Below are 26,372 nucleotides of genomic sequence, written 5' to 3' on the forward strand. Positions count from 1 at the left end.
AAAGGACTCATTATAGGTTTTGTTGCCGTGGGTTCTCTCCGGGTTCTCCAGCTTCCCACCGTCCACAGACGTGCATGTGTCCCCCTCTCTGTCTCTGTGTTGACCCTGTGACCAGCTTGTCCCTGTCCATGGTGAACCCGCCCATGGCCCAAAGTCACCCGCGACCCAGAACGGGAACAAGTGGTAGAAAATGAATGAATGAACGTATTTGTTCCATTTTATTGGACAGAATTGAGATAGTCCACATGCAGAAGTGAGAGTGGTCTATGTGAGGCACAGTCACAGAGGTGAACCTGTCACTCTGAGGTGAACCTGTCACTCTGAGGTGAACCTGTCACTCTGAGGTGAACCTGTCACTCTGAGATGAACCTGTCACTCTGAGGTGGACCTGTCACTCTGAGGTGAACCTGTCACTCTGAGGTGAACCTGTCACTCTGAGGTGAACCTGTCACTCTGAGGTGAACCTGTCACTCTGAGATGAACCTGTCACTCTGAGGTGGACCTGTCACTCTGAGGTGAACCTGTCACTCTGAGGTGAACCTGTCACTCTGAGATGAACCTGTCACTCTGAGGTGAACCTGTCACTCTGAGGTGAACCTGTCACTCTGAGGTGGACCTGTCACTCTGAGGTGAACCTGTCACTCTGAGGTGAACCTGTCACTCTGAGATGAACCTGTCACTCTGAGGTGGACCTGTCACTCTGAGGTGAACCTGTCACTCTGAGGTGAACCTGTCACTCTGAGGTGAACCTGTCACTCTGAGATGAACCTGTCACTCTGAGGTGGACCTGTCACTCTGAGGTGAACCTGTCACTCTGAGGTGAACCTGTCACTCTGAGATGAACCTGTCACTCTGAGGTGAACCTGTCACTCTGAGGTGCACCTGTCACTCTGAGGTGCACCTGTCACTCTGAGGTGCACCTGTCACTGAGGTGAACCTGTCACTCTGAGGTGCACCTGTCACTCTGAGGTGAACCTGTCACTCTGAGGTGAACCTGTCACTCTGAGATGAACCTGTCACTCTGAGGTGAACCTGTCACTCTGAGGTGAACCTGTCACTCTGAGATGAACCTGTCACTCTGAGGTGGACCTGTCACTCTGAGGTGAACCTGTCACTCTGAGGTGAACCTGTCACTCTGAGATGAACCTGTCACTCTGAGGTGGACCTGTCACTCTGAGGTGAACCTGTCACTCTGAGGTGGACCTGTCACTCTGAGGTGCACCTGTCACTCTGAGGTGAACCTGTCACTCTGAGGTGGACCTGTCACTCTGAGGTGAACCTGTCACTCTGAGGTGGACCTGTCACTCTGAGGTGCACCTGTCACTCTGAGGTGCACCTGTCACTCTGAGGTGCACCTGTCACTCTGAGGTGAACCTGTCACTCTGAGGTGGACCTGTCACAACCTGTCACTCTGAGGTGAACCTGTCACTCTGAGGTGGACCTGTCACAACCTGTCACTCTGAGGTGGACCTGTCACTCTGAGGTGAACCTGTCACTCTGAGGTGCACCTGTCACTCTGAGGTGCACCTGTCACTCTGAGGTGCACCTGTCACTGAGGTGAACCTGTCACTCTGAGGTGAACCTGTCACTCTGAGGTGAACCTGTCACTCTGAGGTGAACCTGTCACTCTGAGGTGCACCTGTCACTCTGAGGTGCACCTGTCACTCTGAGGTGAACCTGTCACTCTGAGGTGAACCTGTCACTCTGAGGTGCACCTGTCACTCTGAGGTGCACCTGTCACTCTGAGGTGCACCTGTCACTCTGAGGTGCACCTGTCACTCTGAGGTGCACCTGTCACTGAGGTGAACCTGTCACTCTGAGGTGAACCTGTCACTCTGAGGTGAACCTGTCACTCTGAGGTGCACCTGTCACTCTGAGGTGCACCTGTCACTCTGAGGTGAACCTGTCACTCTGAGGTGAACCTGTCACTCTGAGGTGAACCTGTCACTCTGAGGTGCACCTGTCACTCTGAGGTGCACCTGTCACTCTGAGGTGCACCTGTCACTCTGAGGTGGACCTGTCACTCTGAGGTGAACCTGTCACTCTGAGGTGAACCTGTCACTCTGAGGTGCACCTGTCACTCTGAGGTGAACCTGTCACTCTGAGGTGCACCTGAAGTATTCCGTGCAGTGCAGTATTATTTCTTCCTCTTTGTTTCATGATATTTTGGTGACATATTTTTTGTAAAATAATTCAAACAATTATTTGATTTGGTCTTGTTTGGTCAAAATGAACATTATTCCAATAATTAAATTTGAACCACTTTGGTGGTGACTTCCTGTCAGGTGAGGCCAGGTCCTCGTTTAGTTTCAGATCTACAGTGACGTAAACCGCTCTTAAATCTATTGTATCTTGTCTGCCTCTGTCATAATTAACATATCTTTGTTTAAAATAAAAAAGAAGTCTAATTTAGGATAGAGCTTATTGTGTCCCTATATTATGCTTTCATTTAAATTATTATTTATAGATTTACCTGTATTTGTGGCTGAACATGTAAGTTCCAGTCTCCACCACAGACGAGGGTTCCCTCAGAGTGGTTTACAATCAGCTTCAGTATAAAAGTGAGAGCGCCTCCTGGTGGAGCAAATACATTATCAAAGTAAACACCCTTCATTAATATTTCCTTTGACCAGCACAAATCTGCATCTTTATTTTTGTGTTCAAACTCTGTCCAAAGGCCACGCCCTCTTCTGTCTGCCCCTGTGTGAGGAATAATAATAATAATAATAATAAAGTCAAATGTGTTCATCCAAGAGTGTTGAAGAATAAGATTCTGTTGTATCATCTGAGTCCAGATGATTCCAACAGAATCTTTTTCTACATGAACCAAATGTAGTAAATTCTTGATGTTCTAAGTCATTAAATGTCTTTCTTGTAGGTATATCATTTTTTATTTATTTTCTCATCTTTGTTATTATCTTTGACCGCTTAATTGGACCCAATTACTGTCAGACTTTATAACAAACACTGTTAGTCCTGAACACTCGTAATACTGACCTAAAACACTCGTAATACTGACCTAACCATGTGCAATTCCCTCATATGTGCAATTACTGTGAAATCCATGTGCAATCCATGTGCTGTCGTGACACATATTCATGTGCAATTACTGTCGTGATCACATGCAATGGTATTTATGTATTTATTTATATCTTTATTATTTTGCCCTCCATCCCTTGTTGTGAAATGGGAGGTTTTGTCTATGTGAGTTTTTGTTTATAGGAGATCTTCTACTGAGAGTGTTTTTCAAACTTCCTATAAGTGATCTGTTCTTTTCTTCTGGATCTACCCCTGGATCTACCTGCGTTGCAACAATGAAATTTCCCCATGTGGGACAATAAAGGAATATCTTATCTTATCTTAATATGTCGCTCACACTAAAAGATGCTATTTGTAAAAGATCACCGGGTCTATCTCACTCCTGGATTCCTCCAGTGCCGAGGGTCAGGGTGAGGGTCAGGGTGAGGGTCAGGGTGAGGGTCAGGGTGAGAGTCAGGGTGAGGGTCAGGGTGAGAGTCAGGGTGAGAGTCAGGGTGAGAGTCAGGGTGAGAGTCAGGGTGAGGGTCAGGCTCAGGGTGAAGGTCAGGGTGAGGGTCAGGGTGAGGGTCAGGGTGAGAGTCAGGGTGAGGGTCAGGGTGAGGGTCAGCGTGAGGGTCAGGGTGAGGGTCAGCGTGAGGGTCAGGGTGAGAGTCAGGGTGAGGGTCAGGGTGAGAGTCAGGGTGAGAGTCAGGGTGAGGGTCAGGGTGAGGGTCAGCGTGAGGGTCAGGGTGAGGGTCAGCGTGAGGGTCAGGGTGAGGGTCAGGCTCAGGGTGAAGGTCAGGGTGAGGGTCAGGGTGAGGGTCAGGGTGAGAGTCAGGGTGAGAGTCAGGGTGAGGGTCAGGGTGAGGGTCAGGGTGAGAGTCAGGGTGAGGGTCAGCGTGAGGGTCAGGGTGAGGGTCAGGCTCAGGGTGAAGGTCAGGGTGAGGGTCAGGGTGAGGGTGAAGGTCAGGGTGAGGGTCAGGGGTGGGGTTAGGGCCTGTGCTGGAGCGGGACAAGCCGAGAGGCGCTGCTGCGGGACCTTTTGCTTAGTTGGAGTTTTGCTGAGCCACTCCTCGTGCTGCTGTGGTTCTGTGTCCAGGCTCATTGTGTCTCCGGGTGAACTCAGAACAAACTCAGACACGTCCAGACTTCACATCACATATTACATCCAAACTCACTTCAATACTTAGAACCCTGAACCATAAAAACAGAAGGCAACTCCTCCTTATTGCAGTTATTACTTTCTCCTCCTTCAATTTATCCCCTGTTGTTTCCAGACCGCTGCTCCCTGACCTTTGACCCGCGCACAGCCAACGGTCACCTGTCCCTGTCACATGGGAACACCCGAGCGGAGCACCTGAGCTCGGGGCCGCGGGAGCTCCCGGAGGACAAGGCGCGCTTCGACCACACCTGGCAGGTGCTGTGCTGCCAGGGCTTCCACCAGGGGGCGCACTACTGGGAGCTGGAGGTGTCCAAGCCCTGGGCCTACGTCGGGGTAACTCATACGTGCGCAGTGTGCGCAGTGTGCGCAGTGTGTGCAGTGTGTGCGGTGTGTGTAGTGTGTGTAGTGTGTATAGTGTGTATAGTGTGTGTAGTGTGTATAGTGTGTATAGTGTGTATAGTGTGTGTAGTGTGTATATAGTGTGTGTATAGTGTGTATAGTGTGTGTAGTGTGTGTAGTGTGTGTATAGTGTGTATAGTGTGTGTAGTGTGTAGTGTGTGTAGTGTGTGTAGTGTGTATGGTGTGTGCGGTGTGTGCGGTGTGTATAGTGTGTATAGTGTGTGTAGTGTGTGCGGTGTGTGCGGTGTGTGCAGTGTGTGTAGTGTGTGTAGTGTGTGCAGTGTGTGTAGTGTGTGTAGTGTGTGTAGTGTGTGTATAGTGTGTGTATAGTGTGTGTAGTGTGTAGTGTGTATATAGTGTGTGTGTAGTGTGTGTAGTGTGTGTATAGTGTGTATAGTGTGTGTAGTGTGTAGTGTGTATTGTGTGTAGTGTGTATGGTGTGTGCGGTGTGTGCGGTGTGTGCGGTGTGTGCAGTGTGTGCGGTGTGTATAGTGTGTATAGTGTGTGTAGTGTGTGTAGTGTGTGTAGTGTGTGTAGTGTGTATATAGTGTGTGTATAGTGTGTGTAGTGTGTGTAGTGTGTGTATAGTGTGTATAGTGTGTATAGTGTGTAGTGTGTGTAGTGTGTGTAGTGTGTGTAGTGTGTGTAGTGTGTGTAGTGTGTGTATAGTGTGTGTAGTGTGTAGTGTGTAGTGTGTATAGTGGGTATAGTGGGTATGGTGTGTGCGGTGTGTATAGTGTGTGTAGTGTGTGTAGTGTGTAGTGTGTGTATAGTGTGTAGTGTGTAGTGTGTGTAGTGTGTGTAGTGTGTATATAGTGTGTGTAGTGTGTATATAGTGTGTGTATAGTGTGTGTAGTGTGTGTAGTGTGTGTAGTGTGTGTAGTGTGTGTATAGTGTGTATAGTGTGTGTAGTGTGTGTAGTGTGTGTAGTGTGTAGTGTGTATATAGTGTGTGTATAGTGTGTGTAGTGTGTGTAGTGTGTGTAGTGTGTGTAGTGTGTGTATAGTGTGTGTAGTGTGTGTAGTGTGTAGTGTGTGTATAGTGTGTGTATAGTGTGTGTATAGTGTGTAGTGTGTAGTGTGTGTAGTGTGTGTAGTGTGTATATAGTGTGTGTAGTGTGTATATAGTGTGTGTAGTGTGTAGTGTGTATATAGTGTGTGTAGTGTGTGTAGTGTGTATATAGTGTGTGTAGTGTGTATATAGTGTGTGTAGTGTGTATATAGTGTGTGTAGTGTGTATATAGTGTGTGTAGTGTGTGTAGTGTGTATATAGTGTGTGTAGTGTGTATATAGTGTGTGTAGTGTGTATATAGTGTGTGTGTAGTGTGTGTAGTGTGTGTGTAGTGTGTGTAGTGTGTGTAGTGTGTGTAGTGTGTGTAGTGTGTGTAGTGTGTGTGTAGTGTGTGTAGTGTGTATATAGTGTGTGTAGTGTGTGTAGTGTGTATATAGTGTGTGTAGTGTGTGTAGTGTGTGTAGTGTGTGTAGTGTGTGTAGTGTGTATATAGTGTGTGTAGTGTGTATATAGTGTGTGTAGTGTGTATATAGTGTGTGTAGTGTGTATATAGTGTGTGTAGTGTGTATATAGTGTGTGTAGTGTGTGTATATAGTGTGTGTAGTGTGTGTATATAGTGTGTGTATATAGTGTGTGTAGTGTGTGTATATAGTGTGTGTAGTGTGTGTATATAGTGTGTGTAGTGTGTATATAGTGTGTGTAGTGTGTATATAGTGTGTGTAGTGTGTGTATATAGTGTGTGTAGTGTGTATATAGTGTGTGTGTAGTGTGTATATAGTGTGTGTAGTGTGTATATAGTGTGTGTAGTGTGTATATAGTGTGTGTAGTGTGTATATAGTGTGTGTGTAGTGTGTATATAGTGTGTGTAGTGTGTATATAGTGTGTGTAGTGTGTGTATATAGTGTGTGTAGTGTGTGTATATAGTGTGTGTAGTGTGTGTATATAGTGTGTGTAGTGTGTGTATATAGTGTGTGTAGTGTGTGTATATAGTGTGTGTAGTGTGTGTATATAGTGTGTGTAGTGTGTGTATATAGTGTGTGTAGTGTGTGTATATAGTGTGTGTAGTGTGTGTATATAGTGTGTGTAGTGTGTGTATATAGTGTGTGTAGTGTGTGTATATAGTGTGTGTAGTGTGTGTATATAGTGTGTGTAGTGTGTGTATATAGTGTGTGTAGTGTGTGTATATAGTGTGTGTAGTAGTGTGTATATAGTGTAGTTGTAGTGTGTGTATATAGAGTGTGTAGGTGTGATATAGTGTGTGTAGTAGTGTGTATATAGTTAGTAGTTGTATATAGTGTGTATAGTGTGTGTAAGTGTGTGGTGTATATAGTGTGTGTAGTGTGTGTATATAGTGTGTATAGTGTGTGTATATAGTGTGTGGTGAGTGTATATAGTGTGTGTAGTGTGTGTATATAGTGTGTGTAGTTGTGTATATAGTGTGTGTAAGTGTGTGTATATAGTATTTACTCTCTATAGTTGGTTACACTTGATATATACTGTGTGTAGTCGTGTGTATATACTAGTGTAGTCTCTATATATACTAGTAGTACTCTCTGTATATAGTTATTGTAGTGTGTATATAGTGTGAGTAGTGTGTATATAGTGAGTGTAGCTGCTGTATATAGTCTAGTAGTAGCACTATAGTGTACTATAGTCGTGTGTATAGTGTGTATACTAGTTATACTAGTGTGTCTAGTGTGTATATAGTAGATAGTAGTGTGTATATAGTGTGTCTAGTAGAGTATATAGTGTGTAGTATGTATATAGTAGTATATAGTGTATATAGTGAGTGTACTCTAGTATATAGTGTGTATATAGTGTATATAGTGTGAGTAGTGTGTATATAGTGTTATAGTCTATAGTGTAGTATATAGCTGTGTGTATATAGCTGTATATAGTGTGTAGTATATAGCTGTATATAGTGTGTGTAGTGTGTGTAGTGTGTGTCTCTAGTGTGTATAAGTGTGAGTATACTAGTGTATATAGTGTGTATCTAGTAGTATATCAGAGTGAGCTAGTATATATACGAGTATACACACTAGTATATAGCTAGTAGTGTGTGTAGCTAGGTGATCACCAACCTCCACCCACCTCCCCTCCGTAACAGCCCCATACTAGTCAACAAGTAACCAGACCATCTCCCCCCATCCTAACCCCATCCCCCCCCTACCCCACCCTCTCCCCACCCCATTGCTCTTGTACGCGACAAATGCCAGCCTCCCCAGTATCATGCCATTCACCCCCAAATCCAACCTTTGGTGAAGCCTGTCCCTGTCCGACGGGCTCCTGACGACAGGTCCAAGCAGATCATTGAATAGCTCCGTGCTCTAGTCCAGAGAACATGTGCAGAGAACATGTGCAGAGAACATGTGCAGAGAACATGTGCAGAGAACATGTGCAGAGAACATGTGCAGAGAACATGTGCAGAGAACATGTGCAGAGAACATGTGCAGAGAACATGTGCAGAGAACATGTGCAGAGAACATGTGCAGAGAACATGTGCAGAGAACATGTGCAGAGAACATGTCTAATGCTGCAAACAGACCTGGTGCAGCAGTTGTGTCGCTCCATAAGAGACACAGTGTCATGCTTCAGGAAGTACTTAGTGTGATAAGCTCTAAAGACATATGGTCTTGGTTTTCCCCTGTGATGCAGTGTTCTGTTCAGATGATAGGTTTACTTCCTGTGTCTCGTGCAGATGATACGTTTACTTCCTGTGTCTCGTGCAGATGATAGGTTTACTTCCTGTGTCTCGTGCAGATGATACGTTTACTTCCTGTGTCTCGTGCAGATGATACGTTTACTTCCTGTGTCTCGTGCAGATGATACGTTTACTTCCTGTGTCTCGTGCAGATGATACGTTTACTTCCTGTGTCTCGTGCAGATGATACGTTTACTTCCTGTGTCTCGTGCAGATGATACGTTTACTTCCTGTGTCTCGTGCAGATGATACGTTTACTTCCTGTGTCTCGTGCAGATGATACGTTTACTTCCTGTGTCTCGTGCAGATGATACGTTTACTTCCTGTGTCTCGTGCAGATGATACGTTTACTTCCTGTGTCTCGTGCAGATGATACGTTTACTTCCTGTGTCTCGTGCAGATGATACGTTTACTTCCTGTGTCTCGTGCAGATGGTTAAAGCTGGTTCCTCTTTGGCAGGTGACGTACGAGTCCATCCCGCGGAAGGAGAAGGGCAAGCGCTGCATGGTGGGCATGAACGAGCTGTCCTGGAGCCTGCAGCTGGACGAGAAGCAGCTGAGCGCGTGGCACGGGGGCCGACAGGAGCCCGTGAGCGCCCCGCCCCCCTCGCACTGCCGCCTCGGGGTGCACCTGGACTACGACGCGGGCACCCTCACCTTCTACGGCCCCGACCAGAGCCGCCTGCACGCCTTCCACTGCGCCTTCACACACACGCTGTTCCCCGCCTGCTGGGTCGGGGAAGGGGTCAGCGTCAGCCTCTGACCTCTGGCACGAGCGGAGGACACGACGGACAGTTTGCTCTTTGAACATGAAATCTACAGGAGTTAAACTGAACTCAAATAAGAATATTTAGTTTCATTATTGTTATCAAACTTGACCATATTGAGCTTTTAAGCCTCATCAAAAACACACTTGGAGCAGCATTTAGCTTCATCAAACTAGTTTGATGAAGTCCAGTTTCAAATTTTCCAGATTTGGGAGGTCAAAGGTCAAGCTCTGAGGTCTTCTGTGCTGTTTTTAAGTCGGGGGTAAAAGCTCGGTGCGTTTCTCTCCAGAGTAACTAATGACCTCCATGTGAAACATCGGACTCAAAGAATGTCACGTGTGCTTTAAAAATCACATTATAAAACAGACAAATATTCACAAACTTCTTTACTCTCATTCCAAATGATCTTTTTCTCAGATTTTATTCCATATAAATGATTATCATCATTTTCAAGTCATCAACATTATCGTGGAGAGTTTCTGCTTGAATGCCTCCCAGAGCTCCGGAGGACCCGGAGGACCCGGAGGACCCGGAGGACCCGGAGGACCCGGAGGACCCGGAGGACCCGGAGGACCCGGAGGACCCGGAGGACCCGGAGGACCCGGAGGACCCTTGATGTTGGCAGGACTCCAGAGGCTGTTTGCTGCGTTGTTATGGCGTTTCAGCTGCTGCTCTTCACCTGATGTTTGTCTGGCAGATCCGTCCTCATGAACCTTCATGAACCTTCATGAACCTCCATGAACCTCCATGCACCTTCATGAACCTCCATGCACCTTCATGAACCTTCATGCACCTTCATGCACCTTCATGAACCTCCATGAACCTCCATGAACCTCCATGAACCTTCATGAACCTCCATGCACCTTCATGAACCTCCATGAACCTCCATAAACCTCCATGAACCTCCATGAACCTCCATGCACCTCCATGCACCTCCATGAACCTTCATGAACCTCCATGAACCTCCATAAACCTCCATGAACCTCCATGAACCTCCATGCACCTCCATGCACCTTCATGAACCTTCATGCACCTTCATGAACCTTCATGCACCTTCATGAACCTTCATGCACCTTCATGAACCTCCATGAACCTCCATGAACCTCCATGCACCTTCATGAACCTCCATAAACCTCCATGAACCTCCATGAACCTTCATGAACCTTCATGCACCTTCATGAACCTCCATGAACCTCCATGAACCTTCATGAACCTCCATGAACCTCCATGCACCTCCATGAACCTCCATGAACCTCCATGAACCTCCATAAACCTCCATGAACCTCCATGAACCTTCATGAACCTTCATGAACCTTCATGCACCTTCATGAACCTCCATGAACCTCCATGAACCTCCATGCACCTTCATGAACCTCCATGAACCTCCATGAACCTCCATAAACCTCCATGAACCTCCATGAACCTCCATGAACCTCCATGCACCTTCATGAACCTTCATGCACCTTCATGAACCTTCATGCACCTTCATGAACCTCCATGCACCTTCATGAACCTTCATGCACCTTCATGAACCTCCATGAACCTCCATGAACCTTCATGCACCTTCATGAACCTTCATGCACCTTCATGAACCTTCATGCACCTTCATGAACCTCCATGAACCTCCATGAACCTTCATGAACCTCCATGCACCTTCATGAACCTCCATAAACCTCCATAAACCTCCATGAACCTCCATGCACCTTCATGAACCTTCATGAACCTCCATGCACCTCCATGAACCTCCATGAACCTCCATGAACCTCCATGAACCTTCATGAACCTCCATGAACCTCCATGAACCTCCATGAACCTCCATGAACCTCCATGAACCTTCATGAACCTCCATGAACCTCCATGAACCTCCATGAACCTTCATGAACCTTCATGCACCTTCATGAACCTTCATGCACCTTCATGAACCTTCATGCACCTTCATGAACCTTCATGAACCTCCATGAACCTTCATGCACCTTCATGAACCTTCATGAACCTCCATGAATCAAACTTGTTCTGAATCTCTTAATGATGATGACGCAAGTTTTGGTGAAATATCTAAGGTTTTCATTAAACTATTTCATACTTTTCAGAACTAGAAATCCTTTTTCTTTCACATGTTGCTCTAAAATGACGCTCGGCTTCATAATGTGGAACATCTTTCTTCAGGAGTTTTCTTTCATTGGACCTGGCGGACTAATTAGCACAAATGTCTGATTTCACTGACCCAAAGAGCCACAAAACACCTTAAGTTTCACTGGAAACAAACCAAAATGACCTTTATGACCTTTGACCTTTATAACACTGCGGTGTCAACACTGTAAATGAACTCAGTCTGTCATTAACGACTAATGAACTTTAAACATTAAACATGACTTTAAAGCTTCAGTGTTTTAGAAGAATGAAGATTGAACTAAATCATTGTAAAAAACTCCCTGGACCGATGATTGTTTTGTCTGAAGATAAATCTAAACTAGTCAAACTCAAATCCAAATGAATATTCTGAATTTAAATAAGTTTACCTCTTGTAGATATTCCATTGTTGTTTACAGCATGATGTCTTTTATAAATAATGACTTGGAGCAGTGAGTTATAAATGATTCTTTTGCAGTTTCAGTCGGTCACTACAGGGTTTTCACACACGGAGCTGCAAATGGAACAATCCTGTTTTTAGAGATTTTAGAGCTGGTGCTGGAACTTTGACTTCTGTTCCTGCCACAGTGGATCATCTGAGCCCTGACCACAGCCCTGACCACAGCCCTGACCACAGTCTGAGCCCTGACCACAGCCCTGACCACAGCCCTGACCACAGTCTGAGCCCTGACCACAGCCCTGACCACAGCCCTGACCACAGTCTGAGCCCTGACCACAGCCCTGACCACAGCCCTGACCACAGTCTGAGCCCTGACCACAACCCTGACCACAGTCTGAGCCCTGACCAGATCCTTTATGTTGTCTTTAGATACAGTACTCCATACTCAAGACATAATTGTTTGAATATCTCAGAATGAAATATAAGTATATTTAATATACTTTGTCAGCTCTTAATTTGACACTAAACATGAATAACAGCCTGTGATCACATGATCGTTATACATTGTACTTTTGTTGGTGGGTACAAGTACATGCAGTAAGTACAAGTACATGCAGTAAGTACAAGTACATGCAGTAAGTACATGTACATGCAGTAAGTACAAGTACATGCAGTAAGTACAAGTACATGCAGTAAGTACATGTACATGCAGTAAGTACATGTACATGCAGTAAGTACAAGTACATGCAGTAAGTACAAGTACATGCAGTAAGTACAAGTACATGCAGTAAGTACAAGTACATGCAGTAAGTACATGTACATGCAGTAAGTACAAGTACATGCAGTAAGTACAAGTACATGCAGTAAGTACAAGTACATGCAGTAAGTACAAGTACATGCAGTAAGTACATGTACATGCAGTAAGTACATGTACATGCAGTAAGTACAAGTACATGCAGTAAGTACAAGTACATGCAGTAAGTACAAGTACATGCAGTAAGTACAAGTACATGCAGTAAGTACATGTACATGCAGTAAGTGTAAAGTACTGTTATATTTATAGACACAACATTGTTCTTTGTTTGTTGAAGTGTCAAGTTGTGAAATTGTGGCCAAGTTAAGTTTTAATTTTTTCATATGGCACTGAAAACCTTTAATAATTGACATCCCACTTATTCATAATTAAGTTATATCACTTCTGTGTGTATGTAATAATAATGTAATAATAATGTAATAAATGCCTTTTGTCAATTTATGCTTTGCAAAGACGTGGCCCACGTGCAACGCCAAGTTTGTATTATTTCTATTTGTTTAAACTTGGCACTCGTATGAAAGACGTCGTTGGGGACATTAAATTGCACTTACTTTGCTTTGAATTCTGGACTAAGATTTTATTTATCTATTTAAATTGTTCCATTGCGAGACGGGGCTAAAAAGGCAAAGTAAAGTTAGGCTGTTTATTAAAATCCATTGCACGCATACAGTACATGACAGTGGTTTATGATCATGCTCATCATCTGAAAGACATTTCCAGTAAATAAATATCATTATTAACAGAGTAATTCTAATGCAACTGCAGAGAATCAGCCACAGACGTTTCAGACGAAATTAAAAAGAGAGATTACAAAATAAAGAGGGAATTTAGCTTGTGCAATTTCTAGAAAATTCTAACTGTTGCCAAAACAAACAAACAAAGACATTAGGTTACAAAGCTAATCTGTGCTAACAAAGCTAATCTGTGCTAGCATCATTCCCGGCAAAATACTCAACTCATCTTACAAACTCTTTACAAAATCTTACCTTAGAATTCTTCAAAATATAGCATATCTACAAGTGCGGAGGCTTTACACAAATAATACAAAAATAAAATACTGCTTTTCGCCCGCGTTAGCATCACCACGTTTAGAAAATGAATACTTTCCAAGCAGAGCTAAAGCTAGCATTTTGGCTAGTTTCCATCCGAGCCACACAATTGAGCCGTTTGTTACTTTGGCTAATAATGCTTCGTTTTTATCTTCCAAAGTTCACTTTTTTAAGTAATGGTTGAAAAGAATAACATTAGGTTAAGTTCAAATGGAAGTGGAACTGGAACAGCAAAGAAAAGACACAACTAGAAAAGAACAGAAGGACAATAAAACACTGGAGGTGATAAACCAAAGAAAAGGTGTTGGAATGAAGCAGCGACACGAGGGAACGAGCCGATCTACTGGTTCTTCTTGTCCTCCCGAGGAGAGTACGGAGGAGGCTTGTCCTACCAGAAAGAATCATTATTATTTAGTCTTTTTTATGATTACATGACATTTCCCCACATGACACATATGAGCCTGGGACACGACAGAAGAACCATGACACCTGCATCTGCTTTAAGGGGCTTCGGCTTTAACCTGTTCCCATCCACCTCTTTGGCCCTGTGCACAATGGTTGGACCCAAATATCATTGCTTATTAAAAGAGGATCTTAGGCCTTCTAGTTTCTGCAGATGTGCACATTGACAACAACTGTGTAAAGTTTCAGATCTCTAAAGGGCATTTTGGTGCTGTTGACCTTTTTGTATCAAAAAGTATATTCGGAACAAGTGATCCAAATACCGTATGTGCCAACTGTGCCAAACTGTTTTATTACAATTTTAGCTCCTCTATGATCATGAAACATACATTTTGATGTTTTGTAGACCACTAATACATATTATAACTGCTAAAAACCAATGTATGTGAAAATGTGTAAATATGAGTTTACCCATGAATTTCCCATATAGAGGTGAAAAAAAATGAATTGCAATATTTTTATTTTATTTTTGTATTGGTATAATACAAAAACATATCTAACAAAATGCACGTCCAAAAGGCTAATAAAATCAGAAAACGTGATGCGTAAAATCTAGTCTCTTTACTGCCCTTACGCACGAGGATAGAGACTATTCTGTGTGAATAAACCCTTAGTCCTGCCCACCATTCTAAAGCTATTCCTATTGGCTAGAATAATATGTCAATCAAAGTCTGCTACGTCACGGCATGCTAGCGCTATGTGGATGTCTTATTCTGTAGCTAACAGTCTGAAGAAAAGAGCGATGCCAAACACCATCTTATAAGTCAAACAGGTCATTTGTTATGGACGAGAAATGAGCCTCATATTTTACTTTGTTTACTTGACAATATCTCGAAATGGGAAAGTGTATATTGTTGTTCAATGATTCCTTACGGACAGACTGAGTACAAGGATGTACAGAATTAAAGCCGTTTCGTCCGTCATAAACAGCCAACAGGACATGCGTTTGTAAAAGTTGAGACTTTCTCACAAACTATTGGCAATTGCTTCTTGGGGCAAATTATTCACTGTAAATCAATGACATATTCGTTTTGTTGAGAAAATAAGCTTTAAAATTATGTATAACTTGTATTGACCACGGAAATAAAAGTGATGATGTAAGAGAATATTTGAGATATGGAAACTGCGCCGGCCTCAGGATGTGACAGGGTTTAATACCAGAGAGACATTTAATATTGTAATTATAGTGCTACAATAAAATCCTCACGTTTAAAGCAATAACAATGAAATATGTTGGAAATAATCAGTATTGTCCTGAGGACAGAAAACAACACTGTCCCAGGATCAGAACTAGATATTATTTCTTATATTATTTATTTATTATAGACGTTATTGTGAGGAAATATCACTATTTTACAATCAATCACAATTATCAGTTACAAAAAAGGAAACTTTATATTGGATTTTTTCTTTCTAGCATTAAATCAGTTATAAGTGAGATGAGCCTCATTCACCACTGTTCACTACTAAGTACATACTAAGTTTACTACTAAGTACAATACTAAGTTTACTACTAAGTACATACTAAGTTTACTACCAAGTACATGCTAAGTTTACTACCAAGTACATGCTAAGTTTACTACCAAGTACATGCTAAGTTTACTACTAAGTACATACTAAGTTTACTACTAAGTACATGCTAAGTTTACTACTAAGTACATACTAAGTTTACTACTAAGTACATGCTAAGTTTACTACTAAGTACATGCTAAGTTTACTACTAAGTACATGCTAAGTTTACTACCAAGTACATACTAAGTTTACTACCAAGTACATGCTAAGTTTACTACTAAGTACATACTAAGTTTACTACTAAGTACATGCTAAGTTTACTACTAAGTACATACTAAGTTTACTACTAAGTACATGCTAAGTTTACTACCAAGTACATACTAAGTTTACTACCAAGTACATGCTAAGTTTACTACCAAGTACATGCTAAGTTTACTACTAAGTACATACTAAGTTTACTACTAAGTACATGCTAAGTTTACTACTAAGTACATACTAAGTTTACTACTAAGTACATGCTAAGTTTACTACCAAGTACATACTAAGTTTACTACCAAGTACATGCTAAGTTTACTACCAAGTACATACTAAGTTTACTACTAAGTACATACTAAGTTTACTACTAAGTACATACTAAGTTTACTACCAAGTACATGCTAAGTTTACTACTAAGTACATACTAAGTTTACTACCAAGTACATGCTAAGTTTACTACCAAGTACATGCTAAGTTTACTACTAAGTACATACTAAGTTTACTACTAAGTACATACTAAGTTTACTACCAAGTACATGCTAAGTTTACTACTAAGTACATACTAAGTTTACTACTAAGTACAATACTAAGTTTACTACTAAGATAAGATAAGATATTCCTTTATTGTCCCACATGGGGAAATTTTATTGGTGCAACGCAGGTAGATCCAGAGGTAGATCCAGAAGAACAGATCACTTATAGGAAGTCTGAAAAACACTTTCAGTAGAAGATCTCCTATAAATAAATAAAAACTACCATAGACAAATAAATAAATACCATTGCATGTGATCCCGACAGTAATTGCACATGAATATGTGTCACGACAGCACATAGATTGCACATGAATTCCAACAGCAATTGCACATATGACAGAATTGCACATCAGTATTAGGTTAGGTCAGTATTGCGCCGGGATAACGTGACGATCTCCGGGTAAGACGACTGTTCTCCGCAGTTTCATGAGTTCCTCCTTTGTGGAAACGCGGTACGGCACCGGCCGGGGGGCGGGGCCGGAGCCGGGGGGCGGGGCCGGAGCCGGGGGGCGGAGCCGGAGCCGGGGGGCGGGGCCGGAGCCGGGGGCCGGAGCCGGGGGGCGGAGCCGGGGGGCGGAGCCGGAGCCGGGGGGCGGGGCCGGGGGGCGGGGCCGGAGCCGGGGGGCGGGGCCGGAGCCGGGGGACTCAGAGCCAAGACACATCGCAACGACACGACGAAAACACTCAATCCAGCCGAATAAAGTCAAAACAAGTTAATTTAAAGCGATTCCAGTGCGTGTCCCGATTGTTCGTGAAGTTCCTCTTTCATATAAACGTGTATATAAACGTGTACCGACGACACGCCGTACTTTAGCGCGGCCGGAGGGCGCGGGGGGGGGGCTGGTGGGCTCACTCGGAGCTAGCTCACGTCACAACAACACAACGAACGCAACGAAAAACGCTCAAATCCAGCCGAAAAAAGTCAAAAACAGTTGAATTAAAAAACTATTCCAGCGCGTGTCCCTATCGTACAGTAAAATAGAAAAAATATACTAACTATATTTACAAAATATAGGAGATAAAGCACAATAAGTGTGAGAAAGAAGAGAGAGCGTTTACACCGGGCTGCCAGCTGTACCAGCGCCTTATGACGTAAGTTTACTACTAAGTACATAGTAAGTTTTGCTCACCTCAGGCAGATACACATGTGTGGGAGGAAGAGTGAAGCTGCCGCTGGCTGCAGCCTCTGCAGCTTTAGCCTCTGCAGAGAAACACACAGACCGGTCAGAACCTCCATACTGGACCTCACACTCAGTCCAGTCGTGTGGTGTGGACGCCCCCCCATGTGGACGCCCCCCCCCATGTGGACGCCCCCCCATGTGGACGCCCCCCCCATGTGGACGCCCCCCCCATGTGGACGCCCCCCCCCCCCCATGTGGACGCCCCCCCATGTGGACGCCCCTTGTGGACGCCCCAGGTGGACGCCCCAGGTGGACGCCCCTTGTGGACGCCCCTTGTGGACGCACCATGTGGACGCCCCAGGTGAACGCACCAGGTGGACGCACCAGGTGGACGCACCAGGTGGACGCACCAGGTGGACGCACCAGGTGGACGCACCAGGAGCTGGGTCTGGATGATTCTTACTGGTGCTGGCGCCCCTGACACGCCTCTGACACGCCCCTGACACGCCTCTGACACGCCCCTGACACGCCCCTGACACGCCTCTGACACGCCTCTGACACGCCCCTGACACGCCTCTGACACGCCTCTGACAGGCCCCTGACACGCCCCTGACACACCCCTGACACGCCTCTGACACGCCCCTGACACGCCCCTGACACGCCCCTGACACGCCCCTGACACGCCGCTTTGACACAGCGCTGTGAACGCCGCTTAAGAAATACACATGGAAAGCACTAAATCCTCCCCTGAGCGAACACAACGCTTCTGAACGTGCGGTTTATTGTGCTGTGACCCGCAGCTGTCTCTGACCATCAGAACCTGCGCAGTGGGACAGAGGCCGGGGGCTTGGACTGACCTGCAGCGGACATGGGCAGGTCCGGGTTGTGGGGCGGTTGCTGACCCAGAGGAGCAGAGTACGGAGGAGGCGGGGCCATGTAGCCAGCAGCGCCGTCAAAGGCAGGCGGGCTGGGGTAGAAGCCTCCTACAACACAAAGAGTACTTCAGTTTGTGACTTTTGATCTTTATGAAACCTCAACCTTTAGAAACACAGAGGTTTCCTGCGGTCACATACTGGACAGGAGGTAGTGATGCTAGTGTCATTGTGCTGCTTCTGAACAGACCACGATGCTTGGAACAGCCATAATGACCACAGAGTCAGTGTCTCCTTGTGTCATAGAACAGCTGATTACCTGCTTGGGGCGTGTTGGGGTAGGCGTAGTCCGGAGGCGCTCCTGCTGCAGCGTACATGCCGTTGGCCGGAGGTGGGGGGTACGCGTACGCCCCGTTAGCAATGAAGGGACAGCCACCAAAGCCAGCGGTCACAGGCTGACCTCTGGAGGCTGGACACAAACACAACAGCAGAGGTCAACCTTTCAGTCACAAACACTTTCATTCAAATTATTTATTACAATGTGAGGAGAGTCCAGCTTTCCTCCTGGACTCGTCGCTTCGTCACAGTCACATGGAGGAAATAAGACGACTTCATCGATTCATTCACGACACAAGAGTTTCATGTTGTTCAAATACTTCTGACCATCGACTAATCATCAACAGAGCCTGAGCTACAAACACACTAAAGGATCCATTTAGACTCTGCACATGCTCAGTTAGAGCTTCTCTTCTCTGCACATGCTCAGTTAGAGCTTCTCTTCTCTGCACATGCTCAGTTAGAGCTTCTCTTCTCTGCACATGCTCAGTTAGAGCTTCTCTTCTCTGCACATGCTCAGTTAGAGCTTCTCTTCTCTGCACATGCTCAGTTAGAGCTTCTCTTCTCTGCACATGCTCAGTTAGAGCTTCTCTTCTCCTCTGCACATGCTCAGTCACAGGTTTCTTCAATGTGGTTTGAGCACAGACACATGAGTTTGAGAGCACATGTGCAGAGCTCTAAAAGGAGTTGATGTCCGCTCTGGTTCTAAAGCTCATGTTAGAGGGCGGAGCATGAACGGGCTGCAGGAGAAGAAGAACCAAGCTTCCTGCAGTACTGCTCAGCGCCTGTAGAGGCTTCAGCAGCAGAAGTGAGGTTAAGTTTACACATAGTAGATTTGATTGGCCTGACCGCGCCCATCAGTTCAACTGTAAAACTGTAAAAACAACTTGGATTGTTGGCCCGTAGGCTTAATGATACAGGACTGTGCAGTGTGAGATGGGGATGAGAGCGGGGAAGGACATTCAAACCCACGACTCTGCAGGTCACACACAGAGCGCACATGTGCCATCCACTCCACCACGGAGCATGTACTCGTTTTCTACCAGGGTTTAAATGATAAAAAAGACAGATATTGATATCCAACTAAATTATTTTTTTAAATTGTGATAACTCTTCTTCTATTGGTCAACTGCTGGTCAGCTACACATCTGTAACAACAACAACAACAACAACTGCCCTAAATCTATAACTTCAGCAACGAGGATAAGAGTTTAAAAGGTGAAATGGCTTTAGGGATGAACATTTAAATATAATAAGTGCAATGGTCAGATGTGTGGCGAGTGCAGTGGTCAGATGTGTGGCGAGTGCAGTGGTCAGATGTGTGGCGAGTGCAGTGGTCAGATGTGTGGCGAGTGCAGTGGTCAGATGTGTGGCGAGTGCAGTGGTCAGATGTGTGGCGAGTGCAGTGGTCAGATGTGTGGCGAGTGCAGTGGTCAGATGTGTGGCGAGTGCAGTGGTCAGATGTGTGGCGAGTGCAGTGGTCACCTTGAGCGGCCGCGTGCAGCATGCACTGTCCAAACTCGATGGCTCCTCCAGCCATAAACACCAGCTTGAAAGTGGCGCTGCCCTCCCATCCACCTGACAACACACAACACACACGTTACACAATATGTACCACACACACAGTGCACACACACAGACAGAGACAGAGACAGAGACAGAGACAGAGACAGAGACAGAGACAGAGACAGAGACAGACACAGACACAGACACAGACACAGAGACAGAGACAGACACAGACACAGACACAGACACAGACACAGACACAGAGACAGAGACAGAGACAGAGACAGAGACAGACACAGAGACAGACACAGACACAGACACAGAGACAGAGACAGAGACAGAGACAGAGACAGACACAGACACAGAGACAGACACAGAGACAGAGACAGAGACAGACACAGACACAGACACAGACACAGACACAGAGACAGAGACAGAGACAGAGACAGAGACAGAGACAGACACAGACACAGAGACAGACACAGACACAGACACAGAGACAGAGACAGAGACAGAGACAGACACAGACACAGACACAGACACAGACACAGACACAGAGACAGAGACAGACACAGACACAGACACAGACACAGACACAGACACAGACACAGACACAGAGACAGAGACAGACACAGACACAGACACAGACACAGAGACAGAGACAGAGACAGAGACAGACACAGACACAGACACAGACACAGACACCTCCAGGCTCGGCGCTGACGGTGCCTTTAATGTAGTTGGCTCCCAGGACGGGCTGTTTGATCTCACAGCCCTTCATGAGGTAGAAGGGCATCATGAGGGAGCGCAGCACGTCTCTGCCTTTAGCCACGAAGATCACCTGCAACACATGAGCAACCATGAGGAGGAGGCGCCAGGAGGAGGAGGCGCCAGGAGGAGGAGGCGCCAGGAGGAGGAGGCGCCAGGAGGAGGAGGCGCCACGAGGAGGAGGCGCCAGGAGGAGGAGGCGCCAGGAGGAGGAGGCGCCAGGAGGAGGAGGCGCCACGAGGAGGAGGCGCCACGAGGAGGAGGCGCCAGGAGGAGGAGGCGCCAGGAGGAGGAGGCGCCAGGAGGAGGAGGAGTCGCCACGAGGAGGAGGCGCCACGAGGAGGAGGCACCAGGAGGAGGAGGAGCCACGAGGAGGAGGCGCCAGGAGGAGGAGGCGCCAGGAGGAGGAGGAGTCGCCACGAGGAGGAGGCGCCACGAGGAGGAGGCACCAGGAGGAGGAGGAGCCAGGAGGAGGAGGCGCCAGGAGGAGGAGGCGCCAGGAGGAGGAGCCACGAGGAGGAGGCGCCACGAGGAGGCGGCACCAGGAGGAGGAGCCACGAGGAGGAGGCGCCACGAGGAGGCGGCACCAGGAGGAGGAGGAGCCACGAGGAGGAGGCACCAGGAGGAGGAGGAGCCATGAGGAGGAGGCGCCAGGAGGAGGAGGAGCCACGAGGAGGCGGCACCAGGAGGAGGAGCCACGAGGAGGAGGCGCCACGAGGAGGAGGCACCAGGAGGAGGAGGAGCCACGAGGAGGAGGCACCAGGAGGAGGAGGAGCCACGAGGAGGCGGCACCAGGAGGAGGAGGAGCCACGAGGAGGAGGCACCAGGAGGAGGAGGAGCCATGAGGAGGAGGCGCCAGGAGGAGGAGGCGCCACGGGGCATTGGCTTAGGGGCTGTGACTTTAGGAGCAGGAGGAGCAGAGAGGAGGCGCTCTCATGACCTGACACATCTGTATTGACTCATGAGTGTGATTCTGACACGATGCACCTAAAGCACTGAATCCCACAAACACTTTTCTAAACGTTCAGTATATTAGTATATTATAGTATAAACTAAATGACACTTTAGTCATAAAAGTCACTCATTCAATTCTCCAAAGACAAAATGTTCACGACTATAAACATGTTCACCACATGAGGTGGAGCTGTGGAGACAACAGGCTTTAGATCTGTGTTTGTTTCAGTCACAATTATGATTATCAAAAGGAAATGTTTTTATAGTTGACGAGTCACAATTATTCTGATGAAAATAGCTAATATTGACCGATTATTTTTGTGATATCGGTATTAGTCGATATTAAAAACAAGTATTCTCTAGGTTTTAGTGAAATGTAAATACTCATAATACTCTTTCTTCTGCCCTTTTTCCAGTATTGACTTTCTCCTGGTCTGAACAGTGAGGTTTGTTATGTCGACACTGATCCTCTCGTGCTTCTAGGCTCTAGAACACCCTAGAAGGCTCTAGAGGGCTCTAGAGAGCTCTAGAACACCCTAGAAGGCTCTAGAGGGCTCTAGAACACGCTAGAAGGCTCTAGAAGGCTCTACATAAGCATGAGCGTCTCACTCTGTACGGCGTCAGGTAGATTCCGCCCTTCTTGCTCTTCCTGAAGGCTTCGGGCAACGTGTCTGCGTCGGAGAAGGCCAGCTCCACATTGTCATGGTTCATCAGCACACTGAAAGCAGAGTAAAGGTCAGGGTTATTATACTATACTATTATATTATATTATATTATCTGCTTTAGAGTCACGATTAATGAGAAGAAACATCATGATAAAGTCACGATTATCGACGCGTGAAAAAACATCCTTCAAACACGTTCATGAAATCAAACTGGATGCAAAAGTAAAGCTGGTGTGTTTTAAACGCTCACAGAATGAAACGACACATTTAGGTCTACGTTTTAGAGCAGGCATGTCCAAACTGCGGCGCTCAGACCAGTGTTTGTTGGCCCAGCAGCTTCCTGCCGAGTCGGTCCAAACAACAAAAAGTTGCTGTAAAATTGGACACATTCAAGCAGTGCGATGTTATACAAACTAATATTAATGTTCCAAGTCTCATTAAAGGTGTAAAGACATCGAAACAATGTCAAATGTCGACATTGCCGGGTTGTTTGTGGCCCTCGGCTCCGTGTAAGATTCAAAATGTGGCCCTCTGTGAAAAAAGTTTGGACACTCTTTGTTTTAGAGTAAAGATGGAAATGATCATTTATTTATTTTTTTCATTGTGACCAGAATAATCACAATGATTACTCTTTCAATTCATGTGGTCGCTGTTTAGATTATGAAACGCTTTATCAAATGTTTCTTTCTCTCAGCGTACGGCTTATTTTGGATTCTGTGTCTTGTTCAGAAAATGATTATTCGATTACTAAATTAGTTTCAATCCTAAATTAGCTGCAATGACTCGATAGTTGAGTGTTGACGAGGCCGTCTCACTTTCCTCTGACAGTGACTTCCTCCGTTTGTGCTCCGAAGGTTCAGCAACAGTGAAGGTTTGAATTAGTTATTGTTCCGATCAGATCAAGGGCTCAGTAATGACACTTAAACTGCATTATCCAGTGTAGTTTTTCATGCTTTAACGCCGTACTTCTACATAGTTGTGACAGAAGGGTTTCTTTCTACTTTCATAACTTAAGCCACAGAATGACATCATCCTTGTGCAACTGCCCCCTTCTCCAGCCACAAGCCCCCGCCGCTCCCGCCCCGCCCTGCTCCCGCCCCGTGCTGACAGTAAACACCGGTGCAGTAACAGGATTAGACGTAAACAGTGACACAGGCTGCTCCTCTACAATCCCGTGGGTTCTAGAAGAATCTGGCACAAACGCTCGGTCTCTCTGGACCAGACTTCATTAAATAAAGCTAAAATCAGCCAAAAGTGTTGTTTTGAATGTGAAATGTCAGGTTTGTGACTGGCCTGGCTAATGACAAGCTGCTGTTCAGTGACAAGTAAAGAATGTCACAATGATACACTTTCCAATGGATGTTACATGTACTTTTCAATACAAACATGCATCTTCAGCTGTTTGGCAAAACAGCCAAAATAATAGTGGGTATTATATAAAAACTACAAAAGGAGTCTAGTGCAATTCTGTAAATTTTATGGATTTAACACAAATAACTAATAATACTCTGTACAGGAGATTTTTTACATTTAAAATGCTTTAAAATATGGCTAGTACAAACTGAATGTAGGCAACTGGAGGCATAATGCAGTAGAGTGTAACAGAGCTTGGGATGGCAAGTCAAAATCCGTTACCATGGAAATCCTCCATGTTTGTTTATGTGCTCAGATGCATTAGACAAAAACATGGAACAACCTGATAAATACATGTATCAATCTAAAGTGTTTATTTTTGAATGAATGCTAAGTTGAGTATTTAGCATCATAAAATATCTGTTAGTTTAACATTAGACAAACTGAAAATACTATGAGTGACGTCTCTATCCCGAGCTCTCAACATGGTCCAGGGTAGAAATGTATGATAGATTGATTTTCTGTTAGAATAGAACTATGTGAGGAATAAATACCAGCATTTTCTAAGCCTCAAAATTGTATTAAGCTTCATAATAAGATTAATTTAAGGTAAATGTATATAATATATCTGTAAATAAAATGAAAAACTACTGCGGTTAATCCCAGTTTCTCCATTAGAATCACATTATGCTCCACTTCACCTGAGCTTAGAGTTAGATTAGTCACGTTTGTACAGAAAGATCAGTCTCATTTTCCTTTGCTTCTTGAGTGTCGTCATTGAAAATAAAGAAGACACAAACATGGCTAACGTTGGCAGCGGTGATGAAGCTAACGGTGAAGCTAACGGTGAAGCTAACGGTGAAGCTAACGGTGAAGCTAACGGTGAAGCTAACGGTGAAGCTAACGGTACCTTTCGCTGTTGTTGATGATGACTCCTCCGGACTCTGAGTGGTTCTGGTTTAAAGTCATGTTTGACTGCCCTTCACCGCTTCAAAAACCCAGTGGAAACGCAGATGATGTGAGAGTTTCCCGCAGTTGGAAAAGGGAAACTCGGGAGAACTCTGGATAACGCCGCCTGAGTCAGATCGGGCAGCGCCGCTGGTGATGTTTACGCCGTGAGAGGAGGTGCACCTGCTCTTCTTCCGCATCACGTACACGCCTCCCGGGCACGCCTCCAGTGTGACGTCATGACGCACACCTCCAATGTGACGTCATGACGCTCGTGACGAATCATCGGGCGCGGAAACTTCTGACATGACAGATGACAGATATTTGAGATACAAAATAATCGTACTTAAGCAGGACAGGACTGTACACAATATCATGATGTGCTTCACCTTCACCCAAACACATACGACCGGTAATATAATAGGTTCAAGGATGCGACGTTTGGTTCAGTTTGAGCGCCATTTGACCTGGTATTAGTCGTGTTGAATCTGTATCCTTCCGCAGAAGTAAAGTGACGTAAAAAATGTAGTCCCTGACCAAAACAGTTTTATTATTTCTTTTAGCTACGTTTTACTTTGAATCAAAGGTGGATAAACTAGCCACGTGTAATCAATTAAGAATAAGGTTCAAATAAAATATTATATGTATTTTGGTGATTTTTGTATTAAACTCAGGGACATGGCTAAATAAACACATAGTATTATAAAATAATCGACTTCTCCTTTTCAAAGTGGCCTGAATATATATATATATATATATATATATATATATATATATATATATATATATATATATATATATATATATTCAATTAACGAAATGACTTGACATACTCTATACTTTTATTTACTAAATAAATGACTGCATCCTTCAGTTCTTTCTGAGTCAATACTAGAAGTATTTAAATTATGAGCAATTGGCTGCTCGGGACACTGAGCCTTTGCGCCCCTTAGACCAGAGGAATGATGCAAACTCATGCAAATGCAGTGTTTTCCACATATTTGTTTGCCCTGCCCACATAAAGCAGACAAATGTATTCACATGAAACCACAGACGCACGGCACAAATTAATTTACAACAGTGGAACACAAACTAATATTGGCTAAAACTATATTTTTTATTAATCAAACATTTATTATATTTTTATATTAGAAAAAGTACTAAAAATGAGCTGAGGAAGATCCATTTGGATTGTAATGTTGATTAAATGCAGTTCAGGTGTAAGTGTGCAGTCTTCTCTTCTCTTTTTTACATGTTTACTGCAGTAGCCTGGAAAATACCTACATTATCCTACAAAAGCAAAGCCTGTACCACTGCTCAGCTGCTGCTCCGTCCCGCTCTGTGCAGCCATGTTCATCCTGCTTCACCCACACAGTCCAGCACCTTCAGCCTGGGGGCCTCCGGCAGGTCACATGGTAACCAGCCCTTCTAACACTGATGTATTCTGTTAATACACATTTTATGAAGCCTCGATAGGGTAAAAGAAAATAAATTATTAAATATTCATCAATCTCTCAACTTAAACCCTCCATCAGGATTCACTCTGCAGAGGAGTCACATGACATATGGACCATATACGCTCTGGTTGATGGTTTCACATCAGAAAGTACGTGTTTGTGTACACTAGCCTATATACA

General features: G+C 44.9%; 2 protein-coding genes across 3 annotated transcripts in view; one reads left to right on the top strand and one right to left on the bottom strand.

Annotated features, from left to right (window-relative positions):
- trim65 (tripartite motif containing 65) overlaps nucleotides 1-9,544 on the top strand; it is a 28,032-nt gene extending 18,488 nt beyond the window's left edge. The window contains exons 7-8 of the mRNA XM_072456593.1: nucleotides 4,296-4,513; nucleotides 8,751-9,544. Coding sequence (XP_072312694.1) covers nucleotides 4,296-4,513; nucleotides 8,751-9,053 — 521 coding nt within the window. The 3' untranslated portion in view covers nucleotides 9,054-9,544. The remainder of the gene's footprint in view (nucleotides 1-4,295; nucleotides 4,514-8,750) is intronic.
- A 3,486-nt stretch (nucleotides 9,545-13,030) lies between these two features.
- Nucleotides 13,031-24,865, bottom strand: wbp2 (WW domain binding protein 2). 2 transcript variants are annotated; one of them, XM_072456009.1, is made up of 8 exons: nucleotides 24,698-24,865; nucleotides 22,379-22,487; nucleotides 20,753-20,888; nucleotides 20,027-20,119; nucleotides 18,525-18,674; nucleotides 18,191-18,313; nucleotides 17,343-17,413; nucleotides 13,031-13,838 (listed from the first exon to the last, which is right to left on the bottom strand). In XM_072456009.1, exons 1-8 carry the CDS (start codon nucleotides 24,754-24,756, stop codon nucleotides 13,791-13,793), a joined length of 789 nt encoding a protein of 262 aa, XP_072312110.1. In that variant the 5' UTR covers nucleotides 24,757-24,865; the 3' UTR covers nucleotides 13,031-13,790. The 2 variants fall into 2 exon arrangements, with proteins under 2 accessions (XP_072312110.1, XP_072312109.1); XM_072456008.1 differs by having other exon boundaries at nucleotides 18,191-18,316; nucleotides 24,698-24,854.
- Nucleotides 24,866-26,372: the final 1,507 nt, after the last annotated feature.

The sequence above is a fragment of the Eucyclogobius newberryi genome, unplaced genomic scaffold (genome assembly GCF_026437365.1).
Source record: "Eucyclogobius newberryi isolate DKJ021-1_F unplaced genomic scaffold, fEucNew1.0.hap1 SCAF_20, whole genome shotgun sequence".
Classification (NCBI taxonomy): Eukaryota; Metazoa; Chordata; class Actinopteri; order Gobiiformes; family Gobiidae; genus Eucyclogobius; species Eucyclogobius newberryi.

Coding starts and splice junctions, on each gene's coding strand:
- wbp2 (XM_072456008.1), bottom strand. CDS start 24,756: ATGACTTTAAACCAGAACCACTCAGAGTCCGGAGGAGTCATCATCAAC. Junction 20,889..22,378: donor TCTACCTGACGCCGTACAGA/GTGAGACGCTCA, acceptor CATGTGTTGCAG/GTGATCTTCGTGGCTAAAGG. Junction 18,675..20,026: donor GCTGCACGCGGCCGCTCAAG/GTGACCACTGCA, acceptor GTTTGTGTCCAG/CCTCCAGAGGTCAGCCTGTG.